Below are 25,089 nucleotides of genomic sequence, written 5' to 3' on the forward strand. Positions count from 1 at the left end.
ACCTCCCATAAAGCCTTAGGGATCGCAGTAGCAATTAATCCATGAAACTCTTTCAGGAGCAGTTTTTACTGCTAAGAAGCACTGACACAGATTCTGTCAGGAAGGGACTAACTCCCAGCTAATACAGTGCCTTCTAACACAAATGAGAACCCTCTTTTTATATCATCTTCAGTTTCTTTAAGTGAGACTGACAGAGTCTCAGTCCAGATCTGATGCAAAGAGTGGTCCAGGTCATCCTAAGCTACTCTGGGGAAGCCAAGTGCTTGGGGGAACTGTGACAGTCTTATTCACATATTTTGTATAAAAGAATGGAAAAACCTATGCCGCTGGGAAAAAAAACCAAAAACAAAACACACAAAAACAAGCAAAACAAAAACAGGGGAATCTACATTCTTGTCTGTATGCAGTGAGATTCTAAGAGGTTAGTTAACAGAGCTCTTGGATGCTTTGAGTAATTTGGCTCATGCAAGATGAGATCCAAGACACCAGACTGCAGTATCACTGCTTTAAGAGAAACCAGTAGAAGCAATTAGAGCTATTCACCTCCTCCTTAACCCTAGAAAAAAAAACACTCTGTGTATCACTGCCTAAGAAATCACCAGCTCTGCACTTATTTGATTATTTTTTCAGAAAGCAGAACCAGGATGAGACATTCAAAGAAAATAACTAACACAAAACATTTTGTACAATGGATGGGTTAGTCCCAAGGACAGCAAGTAAGATAATTCCATATGAAGGAAGCTTCACACTTCATTACAAATTTCTTAAGTTGCTCTGAGGTTTTAAACAACTTTGTGAATAATTATCCTTAAAAGTCACTACTTCTTATAAAAAGAAAGCATACCCTCTTAAATAGGATTTTACATAGTGGCCAAATCTGACTCATGAATACTTCAACATCTTCAAAAACCAAATCATATGTCAGCAAAGGAGAGAAAAAGCTAGTAAAAATTGTAATTTCTAACAAAAATCAGAGACAGAGATAAAATTTGAAAAGGTCCAGGAAAATCTTGAGCTAAAGGACACATTTGTGACAATTCAAAGAAAAAATTAAGTAAAAGTAACAGACTCAGCACACTGAGTTTGCACATTTAGAGAGGTTAAAAGAAAAAATGTTCAGAAGAGGCCTACTTATAACGTGTGGCACTAAAACTCTTCTTGAATATATCATGCTACTATTTAGAGGAAAAGTATTTATTCATTGCTGAGACCCATGCCCAAACCCACTGTTACTAATGACTCAAGTAAAATGCAGTAAGGATTACCCAGAGCAAACTTTTGGATATTGGGGTGATACAAATAGCAGCATGATACAAATGGCAGTTAATAACCTCAGCTGGCATCAGTCCTGCATTACCATTCCTTCTCCAGTTTATACTTCCAACCCCATAAGTAAAACCATTGCTTGATTCACAAAGACAATACAAGATAAGGTCATGTACCTCAGGTAACATAAAGGAAAAAAGAATATCCATGATACAGAAGTGCCTAGAGTGTTAATATGATCAAAGATGGATACCTGGCCTCATTAACATTGAAACTCTGCTTTCTTCACTGATGATTTTTGAAGAAAGTTCAAATAAAGTATTTCATATCACCTATCTTATATGATACCACAATACATGTCACCATGTCTACCAATAGTGCTCTGTAAAACCTTTCTAAAGAAGCTGACAAGATATTCTAGATTTCCTAGAGTTATAGATCCTATAATTTTTAGATATGTGTGCTACTAGTGAGGATTTGACTTAGTTTGTATGACATAATGTAATGAATTGCATAATAATTCTAATGAATAAATCTGTTAATGGAACACAAAAAAATTTACCACTTCTTTTTTTTAAAATATTCTTGTGCAGACCCCTTCTTTTATATATGAAATACCAGTTGTGCCTGACCTAAAGTATCTTTGTTTTGGGAACTAAAACATTACTAAGATATCAGAGAGTGTCCAGGACCAAGCAATCTAAAGTAGATAAAAACAGAAGAAGATAAGAACAGATAATAGCCTAAAATTTCTAATGTTAAGAAAAATTTCACATGCATTGAAATAATGGCTTTATAAAAGGCAAAAATTTGTCTTTCAATTTAAGAAATATGTCTATAACAGCTGTGCTATTTTTAATATCTTGCTAAATAAAGCATACAAAATGATGAATGTATTGGTGAACCATTTTGTTTAGTGAACATGCATGAGGTTGACAGAGATACTGAATACAGCAATTGTACATTTTGATGGCTTAACGAATGAAAGTTTTTGGAAGGCATGTGCCAGAGCACATTCCTTCCAAAACAGAACTTACCACAACAATTCTTTCCACCCATTTTGCACTTCTCATGCCTTACTTTCCCCCTTGAAGTCCCACTTTGAAGTCAATATTCATTAGCTGGAGCATCTACCATTCAGGCCAGCTCCAGCAAGATCACTGCCAGGTAAGAACTATTTAATTGCATCTATTTCATATTTCAAATCAGAGAACAATTGACAAATAAGACAGGAATTTCCAAATAATAACCCAGAATATCCTCTCTAGATTTTTATTTTCAGCCCCAAAATGCACTTCATAGCAGAAAGAATGTACAATATCATGAAGTGTTAGTACTCGAGCGCTCGTGGACGCCTCCTGCTACGCACCTCAGGGAGCAAACCTCCTAAAGTGGGAAGCGTCTGTTGGAAAAAGAGAATGTTAGGCTGCAGCACCAAACAGCTGGGATGGCAAAGGGCATGGACAGGGTGTGCACAAGGAATGCTACCTCGCAGAATTACACTTAACAACAACACATGCATGATACTTTGTTACACTTTTGTTCAAGCGGACTTGATGGATGTTCTGGCTGTCGTATTACATAATTTACACTCTAGAAGGTATATGTGGGATCATTTTGGCATCAGCTAACAATCTTAGAAAATCTGTGGACTTCATTCTTTTGACAGCAGAAGAGATATTGATACCTGGAGGGCTATTTTGATTTCATCTTCAAAGTCTTTGAATTCTAATCCATATCAAAGAATCTTGTTTAAAAAGCCTTTTTCTAATTGTATAGCTACAATTAACAAGCTATAAGTCATTATTTCTCAGAAGTTGCTTATACTCTTTCCTTATATAGAGGTTGAATCTTTTCCTTTACACAAAACACTTACATTTAGAAATACAATACTCTATTATAGCTGTTAGAGTGGAAACAAATGAATAGTTACTAAAGAGCTCCCTCTTTATATTTTAATTGCTGACATGGAATCCAGGGCAAATACAGCAACAACTGCTTTTTCTCACCTTGCCTAACTGCAAATATATTTTCTCTGGATTATTTCCTACACAAGATTATTTCAATCAATGTATTTCATAACCTGAAACAACAACTTACTTATACATTACACAGGATTGCAAATTCATTAATAAATGCTCAATACCATTACACAGTTAGACAGCTTAAAGCCTGAGATTACTTCTGTATGATAATTTCTTCTTTTATTATATATATTTTGAAATGAAACATATAACCTATTTGGGCATGGAGTTGTATAATGAGATAAATATATTTTCAGGTTATTATGCACAAAATAAAATAGCTTTAAAAAGTTTAAAAAATCTTATTCTAGATCTCCAAATCTTCACAGAGAATCAGATGGAATGCATGCAATACCTCAAATGTTTGCAAGATGAAATTTAAATATGTGACTTGAATATCAAACTGGTGCTTCGGGCTTCTTTACAAGGAACTTGAAGGAAGGGTGTTCCATGATTCCTTAGAGTTATTTTGTTTAATGACACAGGAATCTTTAAGGACATAATAATATTAGGTACTCCTAGACTGTAATTTTGTAAACCTATATGGCATTCAAGACCCTACTTACAAAACTCCCATTTCAGGAAACTTCTGTCCATAATTATACAATGACCAAAGAAAATTAAGATTCAAAAATCCTGAAAACTAAAAAAAAAACAAACACATCACCACTATGCCAAAACCACGGGGTAGTATCTGTAGTATCTATTAGATATCACATCCAAGTAATGGTGATTCAGATGACCTAAAACATTTTGATAATTTATTTCATAAATTCTCCACATTTCCAGCTCTGAGTGCATGCTAATCAAAAGAGCCTATATTAGAACACCACATCATGCTGTCTTGAAAGCTCATAGAGCTGTATCACAATACCCAGCTCTAAATCCCTAGGCAGAAGCTAAAAGTCATCTTGTGGACAAGATTATTAACCAATTCTCAGCAAAAAAATACCATCCAGTGAGCTGCACATGCCCATACTATAAAGGCTTCTGATTGATTTGAGAGCTGTCTTAAGAAAAGCATTTGCAGCTCAGGAAAAAATCACATCACACCATTGAGAAGGAAGCATTTTGTCACCCATAATACTGGTAGCCAAAATACCTGCAACAAGACAAGGCTGGAATGGAGAATATGTGTTTAAGAATAACTTCTAAAACTGCTTATTGCTCCTTCTTCTGAACAAGGAATCACTGTGTGGTAACTTATATACTTTGTGCTCCTTTTTCAGTTTGTCTAAATAAAAAGGTAAAGAATTACACACCAAAACAATCAAGTCTCTCATTTAGCTCGTGGGCCTTGGTTAATTCAGTTTTCTGTAGACAACTTGCCTTACATCTTGTACTCATTCAATACACACATCAATATATGGCCCAAGATCTTCAACTGGACTTGCAACTCCAGATTGGGCTACAGCAGCTGATTATATACACTGTCCAAGAAAGACTAAAGTGTTGGAAAATAATGTTGAAAATAAAATCATGTTAAACTCCGGGGGGACAGGATATAAGGAATAAACTTAGAAACAGACAGTAGTGATGAGCTGGGGGCAGGCAACTAGATATAACTTACAATGATTGAATGACTGCCATTTCAGTTTATCAGCATCTTATTATTTCAACATTGAACTGTGTTTGTTGAACAGCTAATTAGTTAGGAAGATACATTTTCCTCCAGGGCAATTATTAATTTCCTTCTGACTTCAAAGAAATGAAAAAGCTCTTAGCGTAGATAAGGACACCATTATATTTCAAGTCTGATTTAGATTCTCAGAGAACTGAAGCTGCAATATGAAACACAATAGAGAAGCAAAAAAGTAGTTTGTTTTGTTTTTTAAATCTCTTTCAGTTGCTATGTCATTACTTAATATTCAACAACCAGATCTAAATTCAACTCCCCCCCCCAAGCATATATATTCAAATAGCTACTTTTTTGTAGTATCTTTGTTCAGAAACTCAGGATAAGGCTAGTACTCAACTTCAAAGGATTGAGTTGCTCATAAAATGCTCACACACTGTACTGACTTTCTGTGCTCCATGTTGAGCTTGGATTCAATTGAGCTAAAACTGATCTCTACCATTATAAAAACAGAAGAATCATTTCAGGATTAATAACTGGAAAGGGGATTAAGAAAGCTCATTCTTCAACCAGGCACTGCTAATTCCCTTTCTCTCTCTCTACAACTCTGCTTTCCTACATGAATAACGTCTACATACCTCACAGGAAAATAGCATTAGTAAAACACATTACCAGACATGGAAAAAATATCTATTGAACTATGTTGCAATTATAGCCAATAGCTATTCTATGTGGTCTAAATACTAATAGTGAAGTAAAATTCTTAAACAGTATTTTTAATTTAAATTCTGTATTACTTTTTGTCAGAATGTCAATATACCTGCCATAATTACACAAAAGTTTGTAACTACAGCTCATAATGCATATTGAGTAAGTTAAATAAAGCACATTTCCTATCTCAAATATGTGTAATCTGCTGTGTATATTGTTCTACATACCTAAATAGAACTTTAAAAAAAAGATTTCTGAACATTCATGGTTTTGTATAACAAAATACCAAACAAATAAGATATATGTTTTCTCCCTCCAACTGTACAGTCATCTATATTTTAAAATAAGAGGTCAAGTGAATTTGACTTATGAGGGTATTTTATGTTTGTGTATATAAAGAGATGCACACTATGATGTATAAAAAGTCTATGCATTTTATATATACCAATTTAGGTCTGTATATATAGTCCATATCCACATCAATTGTATTTACACTTAGATGACTTTGTCATAAAATGTTATAACATCTTCACTACCCAAACAAAAGTCAAATTCATTCACAAGACAAAAGAAACAAAATGGAAATAGTTTCAAACTTTTTATCATGATGACCCATTTTTCACAGAATGCAAAACAATGAAGTAGGATATCAAAACACAAAGAAATGAACCCTGTTTTATTTTTTTTTTCATTCTTTACATTCAATATTATACCATAGCCTCCACCTTTGAAATAAACTGATTACTATGGGGACAGTGATATTTGTCATATAATAATGCTCACATTGTAAGCAGGGTATCTTATGCTTTTCAATTTATTCCTTAATTTTATTTTAATTCCACAATTAAATGTTTTAATTAAAATTTTTAAAAAATAATACTAGACATTAAGTGAAAAAAATTCATTGAAAATCTCACATATACAAACAGGAAATCAAAATCATCATGCATTATGAAATGAATACACATTTTTATTTATTAAATAGTAATATTTTATGGGTTGGTTTGTCACCATCCAGGGCTGTATCTATTTTGGTGGGAAATTGAAAATCTAATTACTTTTCCACAGACATAAATAAAAATTAGAACATCCTATATGTTCATCAGTAAATGGGGCAAAGTAAAGGCAGGCATGAAATAAAGACATAACATATGCTAGCATTTTTCCCTTTCTGCCGTATAAAAGGACAGGGTGAGGGAAACTGTCTCATAAGCAGAGACCAATCTTGCTTTCTCCACTACTCACTCATTTCATTCCAATACCCAGTTTTAAACCTGGTTATGGTTATGATCTAATTCTGTACTCCTGGTAGGCTAGGATTCAATTGAGTTAAAGATTTTTAAACTCACTGCCAGTCAACCTTATCATGAACTTTCATTATGTGCATGTAATTAATTGGGTCCAATGAACAATATCAGTACTGAGTTATAGACTTTTCCCCCCCACCATATAATTAGAATATAATTACCCACAGGATATCAGAATGATGCAAAACCTTTCCTCTAAATGTGCCCTCATTAGGAAACAAGTCTCAATGTACATTTATTCAATCAGTATGAATTAATTAAAATGTTACTGAAATAAAAGGCAGTAACATTAAAGCATATCTGACATCTATTAAAAGACTATCACTTGAGATCTGCACACCGTTTATAATAAAACTCATTTAACTTGAATAAAAAACTTCACCCTACAAGAAGCCTCATATACAGTAAACAGAAAAGTAAAAAGGACAGAAGTTGACAAACTACATTTTACTAAAACATTTAAAATTGATGCCGTGAGATATGAAAAATCGCTACAAGACACTGAATCTAGACAGATGTGATGTTTTCATGACGTACACAGTGTCAACTACTGAGTTTCCCCATCGTTTTTTTCAGCTGACAATGTAGCCTATCATATTGAAGAATAACATTTGGAAAGCTCTATTTTTGTGCAGTTTGTAAGATGGGAGGACCTTTATTTAACTTAGATCAGCCATCTAACTTTCACATGACAAGGCATTTTGGTTCTCTCTCCAGCCACTAAGAGTCACTCAGCTGAGATCATTTTGGTAGCACTGGTTACGGTATATGGTGCTGTGAAATGCAATGTGTGAAAAAGTCCTTTAACTGTGTAGAAATTGTTGAGGCTGGACTTCACAAGAACTGAAGAAATGAGACATGAGACATGCTGGATAAAAAAGGAAAAAATATGAATGCCCCTGCCTCTGCAAAAGAGAAAAGATGAGAAGGGATTTAGCCTGTACCCTTGAAGAAAAACTTAAGAGAAGGCATCTTGTTCTGAGATTATTTCTGCAGTTTTCTGAAAGAAATCTTCCAAAGCTAGAGGTGTAAAGGAGGGCCAACATTTTTAGGAGATCAAAGATACAAGATTTTTCATCTTGCTGTTTTCCTTTTATCCTATGGGAGAAGAAAATACATTCTTCTCTGACACCTCAAAATACTCAAGGTATGTCTGGTACAGGCAGCATTATGGTTATCTGCTTTTATTTACCTTCCACATACACACAGCATTGCAAGAATATTAATGCTCAACTGATCACTGAAATCAAATGTGTGACCTGGGTGAAGGACCCTTCCATGTATGTCAGAACACACAATTTTTATTAACAGACACACTTGCATGGTTAGATGGCTTTCACAAGAATATATTCACTGGTTTTGCTGTCCTTATTGAGAATGCTGGTCTCACATGCACTGAAGTATTATGTTTCTCAAAAGGAATCCCCATAACAGGAAATGGGAGACACTAATTAAAAAATTACAAACACAAATCATATGTACACTATTACCAATCACTTTCAGAAGAAATTACTATTAGCTAGGTCAGTGAGGTAGTATTTTGTAACATAAGTAAACTCAGGACTTTAATGCATTTTTGAAAGAAACTACTAGATGAAAAAATATACTATAAAATTATAAAGTCTCCCTTAAATCACAGCAAAATATATTTTCCATTCCAAACAATATAAATTGTGCTGAAATACATGTCTTGTGTTGCACTTGTCAGTAACATGATTCCAAAACAGGAAAACATATTTACTTCTGCTTATGCCTTGAAAATTTGGAGATAAAACAAACCTATTGAAGAGTGATTTGACTCTAGAGTGGTTCTACATATCCTGTAAAAACTTCACTAAACTCCAATTGTGGAATGAAAATCCTAATTCCTCTATTCCTCTTCCTCTCCTGAAAAGAAAATGTAGTTATGCCAATATAACTGAAGATAAAATTTCATGCTGAAGATTCATTCTGTTTATATGAAGGGCAAATGATAAATGACATTAATTTGAAAACAATAGCCCAATAACAGAATCATAATTTCTAGATGCAAACTTTTAAACTATGACCTCAAATCCTGAAAATCAAATAAGGTAATACAAAATATAATCATCCAACAAACTTAAAATAATATTTTATAACTATCAATCAGAACTTGTCCAGATAATACAAAAATGCCATAGAGACAAACTAAAAAGCCACTTTTGTGATTTAAAAAATTATTTTAAATATTTCATAAATATTAAAGGCAGGTTTCCATTGGATTGTTTCATTGAGAGCAACGGAATAATTCCACTTTACACAGGTAGAGGGCCAAAGTCTAACATCTTTACCTTAACAGATTTATAAACAAAACAGCCAAAAGGATTAATTAGAAAACAAGTAATTTACAATAGACACAAATATTATTCCTAATGATCAGCAACTGGTTTAAGATTAGGATGCATATTTTCTTTTTTGCCTCCCTTCAATAAATTACACTTTCTTGAGTTCAAGCATTTATTACACTTATTAGAAATATATTTAAAGAGGACCACTCATCTGTTCTCTTATGAATATGATGATGCTATGACTTTCATCAGCATAAAATATCCAATTTAATATGTGAAAACATAAGTTAATTCTCAAGCTCTTTTTTTTAATGATAAAATGGTCAGCTCTTTTCTATACAACCTACACACAGCATGCATTTTTATTTTCATTGAATTGAGTTATTGTTTTTGTGGACAGAGAAATTTACTGTCCACGACTGCAGAATAAAATATACTATAATGTTGATGCATAGCTTACTGCAAGACCAGTGCCATCATTCTAGGTAACCTCCGGCTTAGATCAGAGACCTCAGCATCGCAGATATACAATATGCATCCCAAGCAAAAACTGCCCATAAGAATAACTTCATTATTCTGGGAAGTTGGATCTATAAAAGATGTAAAATGTAGAAGTGTTCTGCCTATACAGTTTCTGGTAAGTACAGTCTGAATAAGTGATAAAACCTGAGTCAGCTTCAGTTATAATATGCCCTACAGAAGGTTCATTCTCACATGAAGGGAAATGCAGTATGTAGAGGGTAAAACACACTTATGCCTATAAACCCATCAGCCAGGATTTCACATTGTGTTTAAGGTTCACACAGTCCTGTGAACTTAAATATCTGGCAGGCAGTCCCAGCAGCATTTTAACGTTGCATTTGAGAGAGGATTACATCTGAAATTAACATACAAACAACTCACCAACACTACTGGGCAGATTGACGTGGGTGGCAAAATATGGTCCTTCAAAGGTCCACAGTCACATTCAGGTTTCAGGTGTGAAGCACACTTGTTATGTAACTATATGAAGACAGAAAATGAAGATTCAACTTAGACATTTTTTTTATTAGCATCAGAAAATGGGCATCTTAGAGGGGATGAGTTTCATTAACCTAATTATTACTGAAGCTCTGGAAGGAAAACAAAACATACTGCAGTAGAAAGCTCCCTAGGATGGACAAAACTAACATATTTGTATTAAAGTGAAGAATGATGGATTAAAGTATTTTTCAGTTTGGAAATGGCATGTGTGAATCAGCACACGAAATAAGAACATGGCACAGCAATACATTAACAGCAGCATACTGTTACTGGTGACCAAAAACTTCATTTCAGGAGAGAGCTTCTTGCATTGAGCCAGGAGCTTCTGTTCTACTACTAGTGAGTAATTCAAGGCAGCTTTTGGAATATTGGTGTAACTCTGCTTTCCTCCTGAAGCTGATAGCCACTACGGATTCAAATAAAAGAGAAGAACACAGGAGTATCCTACATTAAACTTCACTGAGTAAATTTTGGTCTTGATTGAATCAGCTTTCAGGCTTCCATTGACTGCTGAGGAACTGGAACTACTCTACTTTTTGTAATTCATGCTTAGAATTCATCCAGTTTTCTTGAAAGCAATGACAATAGCTCTACTCTGAAAACATCAAAAGGATATCCTCAGGTCTGCTGACAGGAAGAGCATTGGCTGACTTCCATTTTATTACAGAGGCTGAATGGACAAATGTGCATATAACAGGAACATAAAACGTTAACAAGTAATGATAAATGATGAAATATTTTGCACTAGCAATCAAGAGTTCCTGTTCATAATTTAGAATTAAACTCAATTCAAATTACTCTAAATATTCAGGCACACAGTACAAAGGCACAGTTGTGTGCTTGGATCATGCAAAGCATTCATATTTAACTAGTATACTTCACCATATCATTAGAGATAGAATAAAATAAAATTAATACTGTAAAATTTCATGAAAATTTACTCTTTCTGGACTTGATAATCATAAAGGTCTTTTCCAACCTAAATTATTCTGTGTTTTAATCTCTGTATAGATTCAATAAAATGCATTAAGGCATCCAGATAGCATCCATTTCCCTTTAGAAATGGACATTTTTGAAAAGGTGTATATTTACAGTAAAGAAAAATAATCAGGATAATAAATATCAGGAGTTGTGAGGTAAAAAAATCTTACTAACAAGTGATTTATCTAGTATAACAGGTAGCATACAGTATTAGTTCAACAGGTTGAAAAGCTGTTACAAAACCTGTAGTTCAATGCCTGCGTCTCTAAATCACATTTTTTCAATGACTGACTCATTTTCCCTTAAATGGTTTAACTCATATGAACTCTATCAAAATTGCAATAATATTGTACCAACTGTTGATATATATAAACTTTATTGGTAATATGGTCTTCATAAAATTATCTGGTACAGTTAATTTTGACATGACATTTCTGAATTTTGAACTGAACAGCACCTAATATTAGCCTTGTCCATATTAATTTATAATGCAAAGTTACCTTTTTAGGCAGTTACTTAGCAACAGAAAATAAAAGTCTAAAGAGTTTTGATTTACTCTGAGTATTAAAGCCTTATTGTGAGGGTATTTTGGTAGCCCTGTAATCTAAATCATTTGTCATGCTAATTCTCTGCCTCAGTGGTAAGGCTACTTGTACCATAATTAATGCACACCAGGCCATGTTACATCAAATAAAAGTATCTTCACACATTCAGTGGTAATTAGCAGCTTTGCTACTCAGTGGCATGCAAACTTATCTAGGAAAAAATAGCTTAATCTTCTTATTAGTCTCTGCTGATCTCTGACAACAGAATTGGCACATAGCAAATAACAAAAGGCAGAAGAAACGTAGCTTTAATGGAAATAACACTTTGACACAAATAAACAAAATAATATGCATGTATCTCAAAAAAATATTTTAGCAGGTTTTATATACATTTCCCCAAAACTCCCTTATCCTAAACCTATCTCTTGTAGAATATTATCTCACCCACAAACCTGCAAAGCAGGAAAAAGCGTATTTGCTGGAGAGAAGATGAGGGGGAAAAAAAAAATCTACATTACCATGGTGGAGAACTACAAATTATATGGAAGAGGGATCATGGATTTGGCTGAGAAGTCAGTATGACAAGGCTCCTTAGTGAAAAACATCTCTAAATTTTGGGACTTGAGTCAGTTATTTGACATCAGAAGTGACCTTATTAAGGTATAAGGATAGATATATTAAAAAAGCATGAAAGAGGCTCAGAATTAACTCCACAATAAAGAGCATCCCCTTCAATTATAAGCTGTGTATGTGCAGTACTAGGAGTTGAAAAACACATGAAGGATGTAATCATAATTATATAACCTCAGAATATCCATTCAAAAATCACACATATGTTAGAAATTCAAAACACTTTTTCTGTAATAAAGGTATTACTATTAGAAAATGAAGTTATTGCAATAGAATAAATCAAGTGAAGAGAACTGCAAGTGAATAGGAGTTTGAAGTATAATTTGCAGTATTTAAAAATATTCATTCTTTACTTGTGTCTAATTCACATCTGAATCTATAAAAATAAATAAAATATTTCTAAATTTATTTGAAAATAAAAAATTGCTTTTAAAAAAGGCCTTTAAATTACTGATGGAAATAAACTGAAAAACTGTAAACCTTAGTGCCAATATTTTTAACTTCAGCTGTCAAAAAAGCACGCACCCATTTTTAATTGGAACCCTGACAGTTATTTAGGCATTTAAATAAGCACATAAGCACCCAAGACATTTTCAAAAGAATTCAGCATTTTTCTTTACAGTGATTTCAATCATAAATAATTCCTCAGTACTTCTTCAGTGAGTGATCAACAGATCTTATGAAAATCCTTTGAATCTTGATGTACGGCTTGAAAGGAGTGAAAAACCTTTACAAATCTGGTCCAGATCCGCATGAATTGATGGGAAAATAATTTTTACTGAAGAAAGATGGAATCTGCAACTTCCTTTGACTTTAGAAGTCAACATATGTTACATAATATATATTTCTTGAATTATATAGACATATTATACAGGTATAAACACTTGTATATCTACAGCAGAACACCCTTATTTTTCTTGCTAAACACATGTACCATTGCCTTAGTTTAATTATCTACATGCAAAACATTTTGGATTGGTTGTTTTACTCTTTACATAAATTATCCAAATTTTGACAGCAATCTGGACTACATATTTACTTTCTTCTAAAATATTGTTTTTAAGTAATCATAACAGCTTATCACTGAAAGCATCCTGGATCTGTTTTCTTTGATGATGTTTCATATTTTGTATTCTTGTGTTAAGAAAATATGTCATGAAACATCCAAACTTTTACGTTTAAAACAAACATTCACTAATGCCTCAGTCTCATATTATTATTTAAAGCACTGAACAAATAACTGCTGTTCCGTAACAATAATAATAATGATATCAGCAAAACCAGCAAATACACGCAAAGAAGGCTGAAATCTCTCTCTCCATTTAGATTTAAATCTTGCCCTGGCTAGAAACAGAAATACTGGCATTGCTCCTTCTAGCATGAAGATCTCACTTATAAGGGCAGTGTTCCCTGAATGTCATTAGTTCCAGTTACTGGTTCCTGCTGAATAAGGAGTGCACAAAAGTTGTATATATTTGACTTGGTGCACAGATTAGTATATTATCAACTTGTCTCTGCTATTATTCCCAGACACTTGGAATCACTGTATCCTACTAGATGTCCTCAAATTCATTTGCCTGTCAGTACATCACCAGTTAGACCTAGTGTCACAGTGACCTTGATTTTTCCTGGTACTGAAAACTTTCTTAATCTTTCTGCAGTGAAGATTGGGAATTCTGCTCTTTAGTGGCACACATTATTTTCATATGGATATTGTCATGAAGCAAATTTGCTTCATGATATACTGAAGTAAGCATTTCATTACATGAAATAAGCATAATTGCTGGCTACAATTAAGAAGTACTAAGAATACTCTGCATACCATTCCTTAAACACACACCAGTCACTGCTGATGACTAAACTGAATGATACATTCCGGATTAGGAGGCTACAGAAAGACATTCAATGATTTTAATCTCTCAAACCTGTGTGAAAGGTTTTACTGTAGTATACTCACTGTAATCTGACACCAAACACAGTGAAGTCCAGTCAAGCCTTGGTAACACTTGATAGTTTTGTGACACTTATCACATTTTGTTGGACAGTTTCCTTCTACCCAAAAATGGTGCATTACCTGCAAAAGAAAAATGTGGATATGCATAGAGTTACTAAATTAACAGGTACATGGCAGAGCTAATGCTACCCCAAACTTACATCAGTATTCTTTTTAGACTTCACGTATGTTTTGATGCAAGACGCAGGAGCTCTGGAGACGCAGCGTTCATGGACTGTATACTTGCAAACTGAAAAAAAGAAAGACGTTATTCGATGTTGAGGCAATGGTGTTTCTCACTACATTTCTATGAAGCAAATAACATTACCAGCATGTCATCTCAAAGTAATCAATCCAATCAGTCAATGAAAACTCAAACTAGACTGCTTTTTCCATGGAATACAAAAGGCCAATTAGAACAGGAAATATTATGCAAGTGAGAAATCCAAGAATGCACTACCATTGCATAACAGGAAATGCTTAATTAAATCAGACCCTACTAAATTTTTTTACAATAATTCCCAAATGACAAAAATATTAAAGACAAATTGGTGACTGCCAAGTGGTTTGTGTTATTTGCTAGTAGAAAAAAACACATATTTTACCAACTATAGGCATGAGGGCAGCTGGCAAGCACAAAAATAAAAGCCAATGAATTTGCATTGTTCCTACCATTGATTTATAAATCAGAAATGGCTGATTAGTCCATTTTTTAATAGCAATTGTTTTCACACATTCCATGTAATCACCATAACTTTGAGTCCTGTTTTACAAAGTACCAACTCCTGAGAAGCTTTTTTTTTTTCCCTAAGCCCTCCTACACCAGTTTTAGGTAACTGCTATCGCTGACCAGGTCTTTAAAGATCATGCTAGCTGCATTTGGAAAACCTACAATGCAGGATACAATGCAAAGCTCTCCTGAGTTCAATGATACAACTGTGCCAAGATGAGGAAGTAATGCTACAGCTTATGCCTGCATTCAATAGAGTCAACTATTAAAAACTGAGAATGAATTTCTCCCTGCATAGCATATATGTCAGGCTTTTGACCTCGAGAGCAATTAAGCACAAAGTACTTCTAAACACCTTGCTTGCACCTATTACACAAACCCAGTGGGAGGTGCAGCCATTAATCAGACAAACTGCAGGGAGTAACATTGTTGATTGGACCATGGAGGGATGGTGAGGACCCCTGTGGTTCCCCTCCTTTTTTTTTTCCTCCCACACAATCTAAAATGCAAATAATGAAATCTATAGCAATGCTTTGAAAATATACTGGAGAAAAAGCTTAGCTAAATAAGGAAATAGTGGAATAGTTTTGCAAGTAGACTCAGGCTCTTGCTGCATGAAGTAATTGAAAGGAGTATGCTCTTCAGACACTCTGAGACCACTGTTCTCACAAAATAAATGGCTAGCACAATAATAAATACATTCTCAAAAGACATTGCAGCAGAAAAAAATTGCAAGCCTTGCAAGGCTGGTCGTTTTGGGACAGTCAAGGCAACTGGTCTACCCATTTCTTATAACTACTGAAGGTGATCTACATTATTTTCTCAATAGAACTCTCTTGGTCTTAGTTCTTCACAATATCAGTCTGACAAAAAAGAATATTAAAGCATGTAACATTTCAAAATCTAATAGTCAGATCAGTATTTGATATATATATTCCAGTTATCAGCATTTAACAATCTCAAGTTGTGCAATTCCTACTTGTTTGAATTTTAATAAATGTATCTTTCCCGTTTCATAGTATGGTGAATGAAATTATATTATGTGAAAATGCATACAAAAATTTACTTCCAAATTATATTTCAGAGAAGTCTGTGGCCCCCAGAGGAGAGAAATGGTCAATTCAAACCCCTCATTCATTCAGACTAATCTCAAATTAAATCAATAGAACTGTATAGGCAGAAAGGTTCTCATCACCTGTGAGGGCCTATCTTTCATACCAAAACCAGTGAAAGGCAATTGTAGTAAGTTGCAGATTATTTTACCAAAAAGAAAAATAAAAGGTGACTTGGTACTATCATGAGAAGAACACAGCTGTGTACTAAAGTTCTTATTCATCTAATGGAGCAGGGCATAACATGAACCAATCACTGGGATCATCCACAAGACATATTCAAATCAGAAAATAGGTCTTAAAAAAAGATCAATCATTGGAACATGACACAAAAGAAAGATATGGATCTTCCATTTCTGGAAACTTTCAAATGGAGATAAGGTACCTTTCAGCAAGCCTTGGTTTCTCAAGAGACATGTTAAGAGGTGGTGAAACACAGGTGATTAGGAAATGCACAGATACAGCAGTTCCAAAGAACTGAAATGTAGTAATCGCAACTAATAGCCTAATGAAAGTCAAATTAAATGCAGTAACTTTTCTGTGCTCCTTTTCTTAAAATATATAATCAGTGAAATACATGGATTGAGATTTATGACTACAAAACCAGTAACTATACAAAACTTTAGAACTGTTACAGAAACCTGATTTCTGGGAAAGTGGGATTTTCACCTTCATCATTAACAAAACAATTCTGTGCAAAATTTGAATTAGAAACCACGGGACTTAGATCTTTGTCAAGTTGATACCTATTGTACAAAAATTAGTAAAAACAAAAGAGGAGTAACAAATGTATAAAGTTAAAACCTAAGTCTGATACTCTCTGATAAAAAATAAAACAGCAATAGCAGTAAAGAAAAAAAGGGCAATGGACTCCAAAGGGATCTAACAGTGATAACCCTTTGAAAGCAGAAAACTCCCTCAAACAACACATTTTACAGCCAAATCTCTTGAAAAATTAAGAAAAGAACCATGGGCACTTAAGAAGAGAAGAGGAGGGGGAGACACTACTGTGGCGGCAATGGTTTTGTAAGGGGAAGCTATTAGTTTTTTGTTACACAGCAAGAGCAACATTTCTAGGAACAGACATGCAAGCAAACGGACAAACGGACATGGAAATGCTCATACTCACAAGAACAGCAGAGACCTTGCTTGCCCACTCCGATCAGCATGTTCAAACATAGATTACAGTAGGCAGGCTTGTTGAAGTGTTTCAATCTCCATACATGCTGCCCATCATCTTTCACATTCTGCACAGGACATAAGAGAAACAGATTTCGCTTAATAAAATAAACAGTGAAATTTATAAGTGCCAATAAAAATTGGTGATTTACTCAAGAACATAAAAGACAAGCTGTTACTTCATTTAAGACTCGGCACCAGATCATAGCATAATTATTCTAAATACACAGGCAATGATATAATAAAAAAAATTCTTCAGAAGCTCATGGATATCCATGTGTTTCGAAAACAACTCAGAAAAAATCCAAAAGGCTGCTGTCACCACTGCAACACAATGATATCAATGCAACTAGGTTGATATTAAATTACAACTACTATTAAATTTTTTCCCTAGAATAATCCTAAAAATAATGGTGCTGTAGGTCAGAAGATAAAACTCCCCAAAACAAATAATAGAGAGGGTTTTCTAAAACCCCACAAATATTCTTAATGACTGTCAGAATTAGTTACATATATCACATAAGTGAAACAGGAAAACCAACCACACCACATTGACTATTCCCAGCTTTAAATTAAGATAATCTATACTGCCCATTATCTATCAAAACCCATGTATTTAAGGGTAAGATTTACATCTTAGACCTCTTCTCCAAGAGTTTTACATTTAAGGTAAATTTTTTCAGTCACCTGTTGCACTATACTCAAATCTTTCATGAATAAACTGATCAACTCACTGGCACTTAATATGTAGGGGCCCACTGTAATTTACATGAATCTCTAAAATATTATCAAATTATTCATTTTATGAAACTAAGCTTTCTGTGGGATGATTCTTCTCTTCCTTCTTCATGGAATCCTTCTGGGGCCTTTCTGTTTTTTGAAGGTTTAAAAAATTATGTGCAGTTGGTACAGACACTAAATTAATTCTCTAAACTCCTGGCTTCTTGGCAATACTGGCCATGAGGCTTTTTCCTTTCTAAAATCATCAGAGGTTTTGATTCCAAAAAAAACTAGATTAACCTAACATAATACCACTAGATTTTTTTAAAGAAACCCTAATTTCTCTTTTACCAAATATAACATCCAATGGAACACAGACAGTTAATGTCCATTAGCTGTTTCCTTGTGTATTGCTGAAACTGTATAGTCTTCTTGGTCATGTCATTGCCAAAAAGAAATTGCCATGCAGCTAAAACAAGTCACACCAATCTCTGTTTCTCAGAAACCACATCAGCAGCTGGTTCTTACCCAGTTTCTGATTTCTCACATCAAACTACTACTACTTGTCATCATGTATACACATGATTCCTGACTAGATTTTCACTAGTATTATGGTTTTCACTAATGAGAACAGTCAATGTACATTGGCGAGCATAAATTTTAATAAAAATTTAGCTTTGTCCTAAATTAGCATAAACTGTATAAATTAAGTCCTTCAAGAATCCATATTTCTCTGTTCTAGAATTAGAAGTTGATACAAATCAAATACAATGAAGACTTCATCATCCTTGTGAGCAAAAAAGAAAAATCCTGAAGCAAAATCAGCACTCTAAGAAATTAAGAATGTTTGGCTCAAAGCTAGGTCTAAGCCAGAACATAACTTTGAAAATTTCCTACAAGTTACCTAGGAACAAAAAAACCTGAATTCCATTAAAATGTACCTTTTTTCTCTAGTATATCAGGATCAGAGCCTAAGTAATAGCTGCCCCAATCTAACCAGCAGGAGTTCAAATGCCATCTCTGACAGCTGGGCAATGTCAGGGTCCCCTTTCTGCAGCAAAAGCACAGCAGATGCCTAATGTGGGATTCTCATGCTGGAAAAGAGTGTGGAAGTTTTCCAATTTCCCCTGAAGAAGCAGAAATAGATTCTGCAGCTGTGAAGCACTAGAAGCCTGTCAGGCTCCTTCATGACTGGCAGCTGAAGAGGATGTATTCCATTAAACAGAGCTCTCTAACTTCTATTTTTCTTCTCATCTTACTATCATATTCCACACATTTTTGAATTATTGTTAAACTACAATATAGTATGTGAATTTCAAGCCTTCTGAAAGTAGGCAATTATTCATTAGACAGCAAAGACCATGTAAATCTTTCTGAGGAAAAAACAGCAGACAATGTACACTTCAATTTTAACACCACTCAGGTCATCAACACATAAATCATAAACCACAAGCACTTAAAATGTAAGCTGACCAGCCTTACTTAGCAAAATGCTTGCTGTTTAGGAAAATTAACAGAAATTCAAACTTATGCATAAACTTCCCTCTCTTCCACATTAACTTTGTAGTACTTTTTCCTTTTAATTTCATTTTTAAAGAATGACCATTATATGTGAATATGTCACTTCTTATTTGAACAGAACATATGGTCTAACTTAGCTGGCATTTTCCTTATCAGAAAAACAAACAAGTCTTGATGTGGGTGTTCTGCCAATTAAAACACTTAGCTGTGTTACAGACTGCAACTGATGCAAATCCATTACATAAACACAATGCACTTTTGGAAAAGAGCAAATTAAATTTTTGCTCTTGTGCACTGCCAAAAATAAGCAATAAAGTCCTGCATATGATTATGTATGCACATAACTTTTTAAAACACTGCCAAGAGAAAAAAAAAGACATAATATGAAACAAAGCCACCTCAATGCAAGTCTTTAAGTATGAATAAAATCCACAATTCTGACACATCAGTGCATTTACTGACATTAACTCGTTTTGCTTCCATATCCTGAGAAAGAGTTTAAAAACAGACATTAAGAAGATCGCAAAGCAGGGCAGGTACAGTAAAAATCTCTTCCTCACTTCATTATACACATCACTGAAAATCAAGCCTCCATATGTCATACCCAGACTTTTAAACATAATGACAATAGTAACATTTATTTTGTTAACAATGGTTCTCTTAACTCATGGTCCTGACCCTGCTACCATGGATTTGATTGCCTGACCTTAAAAAGCAAGTCAACCATAAAAGAGCCAACCTTAGAACTAGTGGAAAATTTTATGCTATCAGACTTTAGCTAACATCCCTAACCTAGTTTAATATTAACTTATGCCAGCTTTTTAGATATTTGTGTAAAAGGTAAACAAAGAGATCTGCAAGATTCTAAGACTTAAAAGAAGTAATGAAATACCTGATAAATTTTGATCCCAGTAAACTTACCCTCTTAAAATAGCTACAGAGCATCTAAAATACCAGAATATTCAGGTTTTTTCTATGAGAAGAGTTAGGAACAAGCATCCAAGTGAGAAGGATGTTATGAAGTAGCTGTTATTCTTTCACTGATTTCTTTCCATTTATTTTAAAAATACTTACTTGACTTGTTCAACACAATTTTATTATTGATTTTTAGGTATTGTTCCATCAGTGGAAAGGTGAGAAAAGTTTCCATTAATCTATGCAGTAAACACAGATTAAAACAAATATCATTACATTCTATACTCCTTTGGTTGGCTCTTAGCAAAGAATTCGTATCACGTTTTGCTTTGTTCAATTTGCTTTGGGAAGAAAGGATTTTAAGTCTGTTTTTGGTCAAGTGGAGAGGGAGTAACCTGACTCAAGGGACACACTGTTTGGGATGCTCACTCCTACTTTCTGAGATACTGTGTATGTGCATGTGTTTGAGAAATCAAACCGAAAATCTTCTACAGCCTTCATCCCCACACTCATCCAGAAACAGAAAAGGGAGCACAGGAGAGAAAATTAAATGGTTTAAAACAGCTTCATAAACAGCCGCAGTATAGAGTTGCCCTGTCCAAAATCTATAACCGTCTGCCATCTGCAGAGACTTAGATGCTGCAGAAATCAAGTTGTAAATAAGGGTAAATCTGTATACCTGCGTGAAACACCATTTATTTTACACCTTATACACAGAAGAGGTTAGTTACTCCTTACTATTCCCGGGCTTTTTTTAACCTGTAGGGAAAACAAAAGGGAAAGCGGGGCTGTAGTAAGGAAAGGCATTTGCGAAGTTGCCGCAGAGCAGCGCGGACAGGGCCGGGCCGAGCAGCGCCTCGGCTCCAGCCAGCGCAGCCTCTTCCGCGGGGACACCGTGCCCTCAGCGGGACATCGTGCCCTCAGCGGGGACACCGCACCCTCATCGGTGGGCACACCGCACCCTCATCGGTGGGCACACCGCGCCCTTAGCGGCACACCGCACCCTCATCGGTGGGCACACCGCGCCCTCAGCGGGACACCGCGCCCTCATCAGCGGGGACACCGCGGCCTCTACGGGCACACCGCACCCTCAGAGGGCACACCGCGCCCCCTGCGGGCCCTGACACCACAGCAGAGCGGCACAACAACTCCTTCATCCCCCACGGGGACTCTGCTTCCAGTTGGGAACGAGCTGGCACAAAGGGAGCGAGCTACAGCTCCAGGGGCTCGAGTGCGCCGTCCGCCCGTATGGAAATAGCGCACGGTGCATCGGAACTTCGGCCTTCCAGAAAACTCACACTTCACAAAAGACTTACAGAAATGTCACTCAGGACAATGAAAGGCTTGACTGTCTTTCTTCCTCGCTGAACAAAACAAATAGAAGTCTATGAAACTGCCCAGGTGTTGAGCAGTCATGTCAAGCTCCGGCCTGAAGGGATTAATCTCGGTGTAACAAATGTTTGCAGGTCTCTAGTTTGGTTCCATTTTAACATACAACTCAAGAAGCATGGCAACAAAAATGAAATATACACCATAAGAAGCACTATTCCCAAGTGTGGACTCCCACTGAAACATTCTATCCCACATTTAATCAAAAGAGTTTAAAATTTCTTTTTCATTATTTGAGTACAATTGCATAGTATTTGCTGTTTGAGGATCCAAAGGAAAATTTTAGGAGTATATCCTTATGATTTAATTGAAATATAGTCTCAATTTTACACAAATGTTTGTCCCACCAAAATTTACCTTGAGTTAAAAGGTGAACTGGGTTGGAAGTCACAATTAGTGGTTTAAAAGAAAGGTATATTTGCTTTAATTCAAATTATTGCTGACTTTATGCAGCATTTGCGGGTTTTAAACTTCTCTCTCACCTTAGGGCAGCTGTGTTCAGCAACTCTACCGTACCAGGTACAGTGCAACCGTGACATCTAGTGGCCAGTGGAGAGAGAATAAAATACTTCCCTAAAATACTGTATTTCTTTAAACACTAGTACTTCTGAACTTGCAGTTTCTACTTCCTTTTTATGCTACCACTGACAGCAGTAATCATTTGTTACAGGAAAAGTGAGACCAAATATCTGGCATGCAATTACTCTAAAAGAGAAATCAAGTGCTTCTATCAAATCATGGTGGAATAATGTTGTACAACACCTACCAAAGAGCAGAGTACAATGCTTATGGCTGGCAATATCCATCATTAAGAAGCCTTTTGTGCACAGATTACAAAAGAAATTTTAAGTGATGCTAGGACAATAAATGAGCTAACTCTTTACCTTCTCTTACAATTTTAATCTATTTAAATTAATGCAGAAGCAAATAAAAATGGGAGAAACTTCAAAGGTTTCTACCGTGGACAAGTAGAATAAATAGCCTAATGTTCACTAATTTGAAAAGAACACTTCCCAGAAGAATCAGGAGTACTGCAGGGATGTCTCTGTCCAATTCGTGTTTGGGTGAGAGACTAACTATTGCCTTAAGATGTAAAAATAAATTTGGAAGGTTGATGAGGACTGTGAAAACTCCAGACTGAAGTGTGACACTCAGCAAAAAAATACCTCATATATTTATTACTAAAAATTAAACCACATAAATAACAATTTCCTACATAGATAACATTTTATTTTTCTTCACTAAATTCTCGCTTTACATGAGAATTTACATGAACTGAAAAAACTAAACATCAGAGTAAGAATTACTCTGTCTTAACAACAAAGATTTCAGTAGATGTCATATAGAGCACATTTAAACAGTGCTAATGGGAAAAAGGGTAGTCACCCAATTACAAATGGATTATACATGTGTAATACATCCAAGAGCTTTTCTTCTGAAACAAACTGCCAAATAGTACGTGTATCTATCTCAGAACCCTTACAGAAAAAGAACCAATTAAGCTCTTATTTAAGTTCCTTATCTTGTATCCAAATTGCTCATTTAGAATATCAACTGCCTTCAAAAGCACCAAAAAATCAAATACATCATTTCTATCCTGGAACATTCGCAGAATCAGAATTCTGTATTTCTAAAGTCTACCTTCATAACAACTCCAAAATCAAATCTTAGGAGGAAACAGAACATAAAGTCCAGCAAACTAAAACAAACTGGATATTAAGGTTGATTTCCTAGGGAAATTAGACTTTTTAATGCTCTTTGTCCCATTATCTTCATCACTCTAAACTGCACCAGCAACTTCTAAATTAGTTTAGTAATCTCAAATAAATTTGAAGGGCACTAGAAATTTCATGAAAGTCTATGAAAATGTTGGGGAGGGGGGAAGCAGAGAGAGAGAGAGGGAGAGAGGGATAGAGAGAGAGAGAGAGAAAAAGCAAAAGGGAAATCAGGCAGATTTCCTTGTTAATTCTCTGACTTGGTAACAGGTGGCTGGTAAACGCCTGTAGTTACAGCCTAACACTCTTGTCTCTCTCTGAAGGGATTACTGATAAGGTCAGGGGGCAAAGGCCACAAACCTGTGACAGCTTAGGCTATCTCAACCCCACTGCTCATAAACACTGGCTTGTTTATTCTTTTATTTTAAAATCATATAGTTCCATACTTCACTTAAATGCTCCTTATTTTTAAATTATTCTGACTAGCATCTAATCATCTAATACAGCATGAAATAAAAACTGATTGAAAGACTTTAAATGTAATAAAGAACTTTTACATGATATCTGACCTTTGTATATAGCTATTATAAGAAACTAAGGATTAAGTACAAACAATGTAGCTGAATTCTGGAAGTACTATGAAAATCTGCAACTGAACTAAATTATCATAGTTTCACTGATATTAGCATATCAAATGAGACCAGCTGAAAATCTTCGTACAAGCTCTATACAACAGTTAAGTACAGTGTTAATGGACCCCAACCCAAAACAAATTAAATATTCCACTCATATCATAATTTATTTAAATAAACTACAATGACAGTTCTTTGTCACTGTCATATTGGACAAGCTCTGAACTTGATCTCTTGGATTTAAAATTTTGTCATCGTGAGTTCAATACAGAAGGTGACAGAATAGTTTGGTTGTGGGTTCTTTGTGGTGTGGGTTTTGTTAGGGGTTTTTTGTGGTTTTGCTTTGGAGTTGGGGAGGGGACAGGTTTTTTTGTTAGTTTTTTTCCCTCTGATTTACAACATATGAAGATTACTTGGATGTGTCTAAACAGCATAATCCAGTAGGTTATGCCCCATATTTTCACATACTAATCAGTTTGAGGAAAACCTTAAGATTTTAGCACTTTTTAATTTTATTAGTGAGTCCAAAAGATTCTTATCTTATTTTTCATTACCATAACTAAGAGGAAGTAGACACTCAGAAAGCATCCTGGGAAGCTAGGTTTGCAAAATCTAACAATGGCATGCAAAAAGAAATAAGAGCATCCCACTAATGGGATTGATGCAATGGAATGAAGAGCTTGGATAATACATTAGAGGCTGCAAAACCATCAAAATCATGCTATCAGTTTACACTAAATAACAGACAGGCATTAGTATTGATTTCACTTTTCAGTGTCCTAAAATACAATTTTATTCAACTATGAACAAA

At 34.9% G+C, this 25,089-nt stretch overlaps 1 protein-coding gene across 4 annotated transcripts in view; it reads right to left on the reverse strand.

Annotated features, from left to right (window-relative positions):
- DGKB (diacylglycerol kinase beta) overlaps nt 1-25,089 on the reverse strand; it is a 329,155-nt gene that overhangs the window by 215,112 nt on the left and 88,954 nt on the right. For 2 of the 4 annotated variants that reach the window (XM_058820474.1, XM_058820466.1), the window contains 5 exons: nt 17,337-17,454; nt 14,527-14,615; nt 14,330-14,446; nt 10,097-10,195; nt 2,636-2,668 (listed from right to left, as the gene is read on the reverse strand). In XM_058820474.1, coding sequence (XP_058676457.1) covers nt 2,636-2,668; nt 10,097-10,195; nt 14,330-14,446; nt 14,527-14,615; nt 17,337-17,454 — 456 coding nt within the window. The remainder of the gene's footprint in view (nt 1-2,635; nt 2,669-10,096; nt 10,196-14,329; nt 14,447-14,526; nt 14,616-17,336; nt 17,455-25,089) is intronic. The other 2 variants (XM_058820489.1, XM_058820483.1) reach the window with 1 other exon arrangement.

The sequence above is a fragment of the Ammospiza caudacuta genome, chromosome 1 (assembly GCF_027887145.1).
Source record: "Ammospiza caudacuta isolate bAmmCau1 chromosome 1, bAmmCau1.pri, whole genome shotgun sequence".
In the NCBI taxonomy this organism is placed as follows: domain Eukaryota; kingdom Metazoa; phylum Chordata; class Aves; order Passeriformes; family Passerellidae; genus Ammospiza; species Ammospiza caudacuta.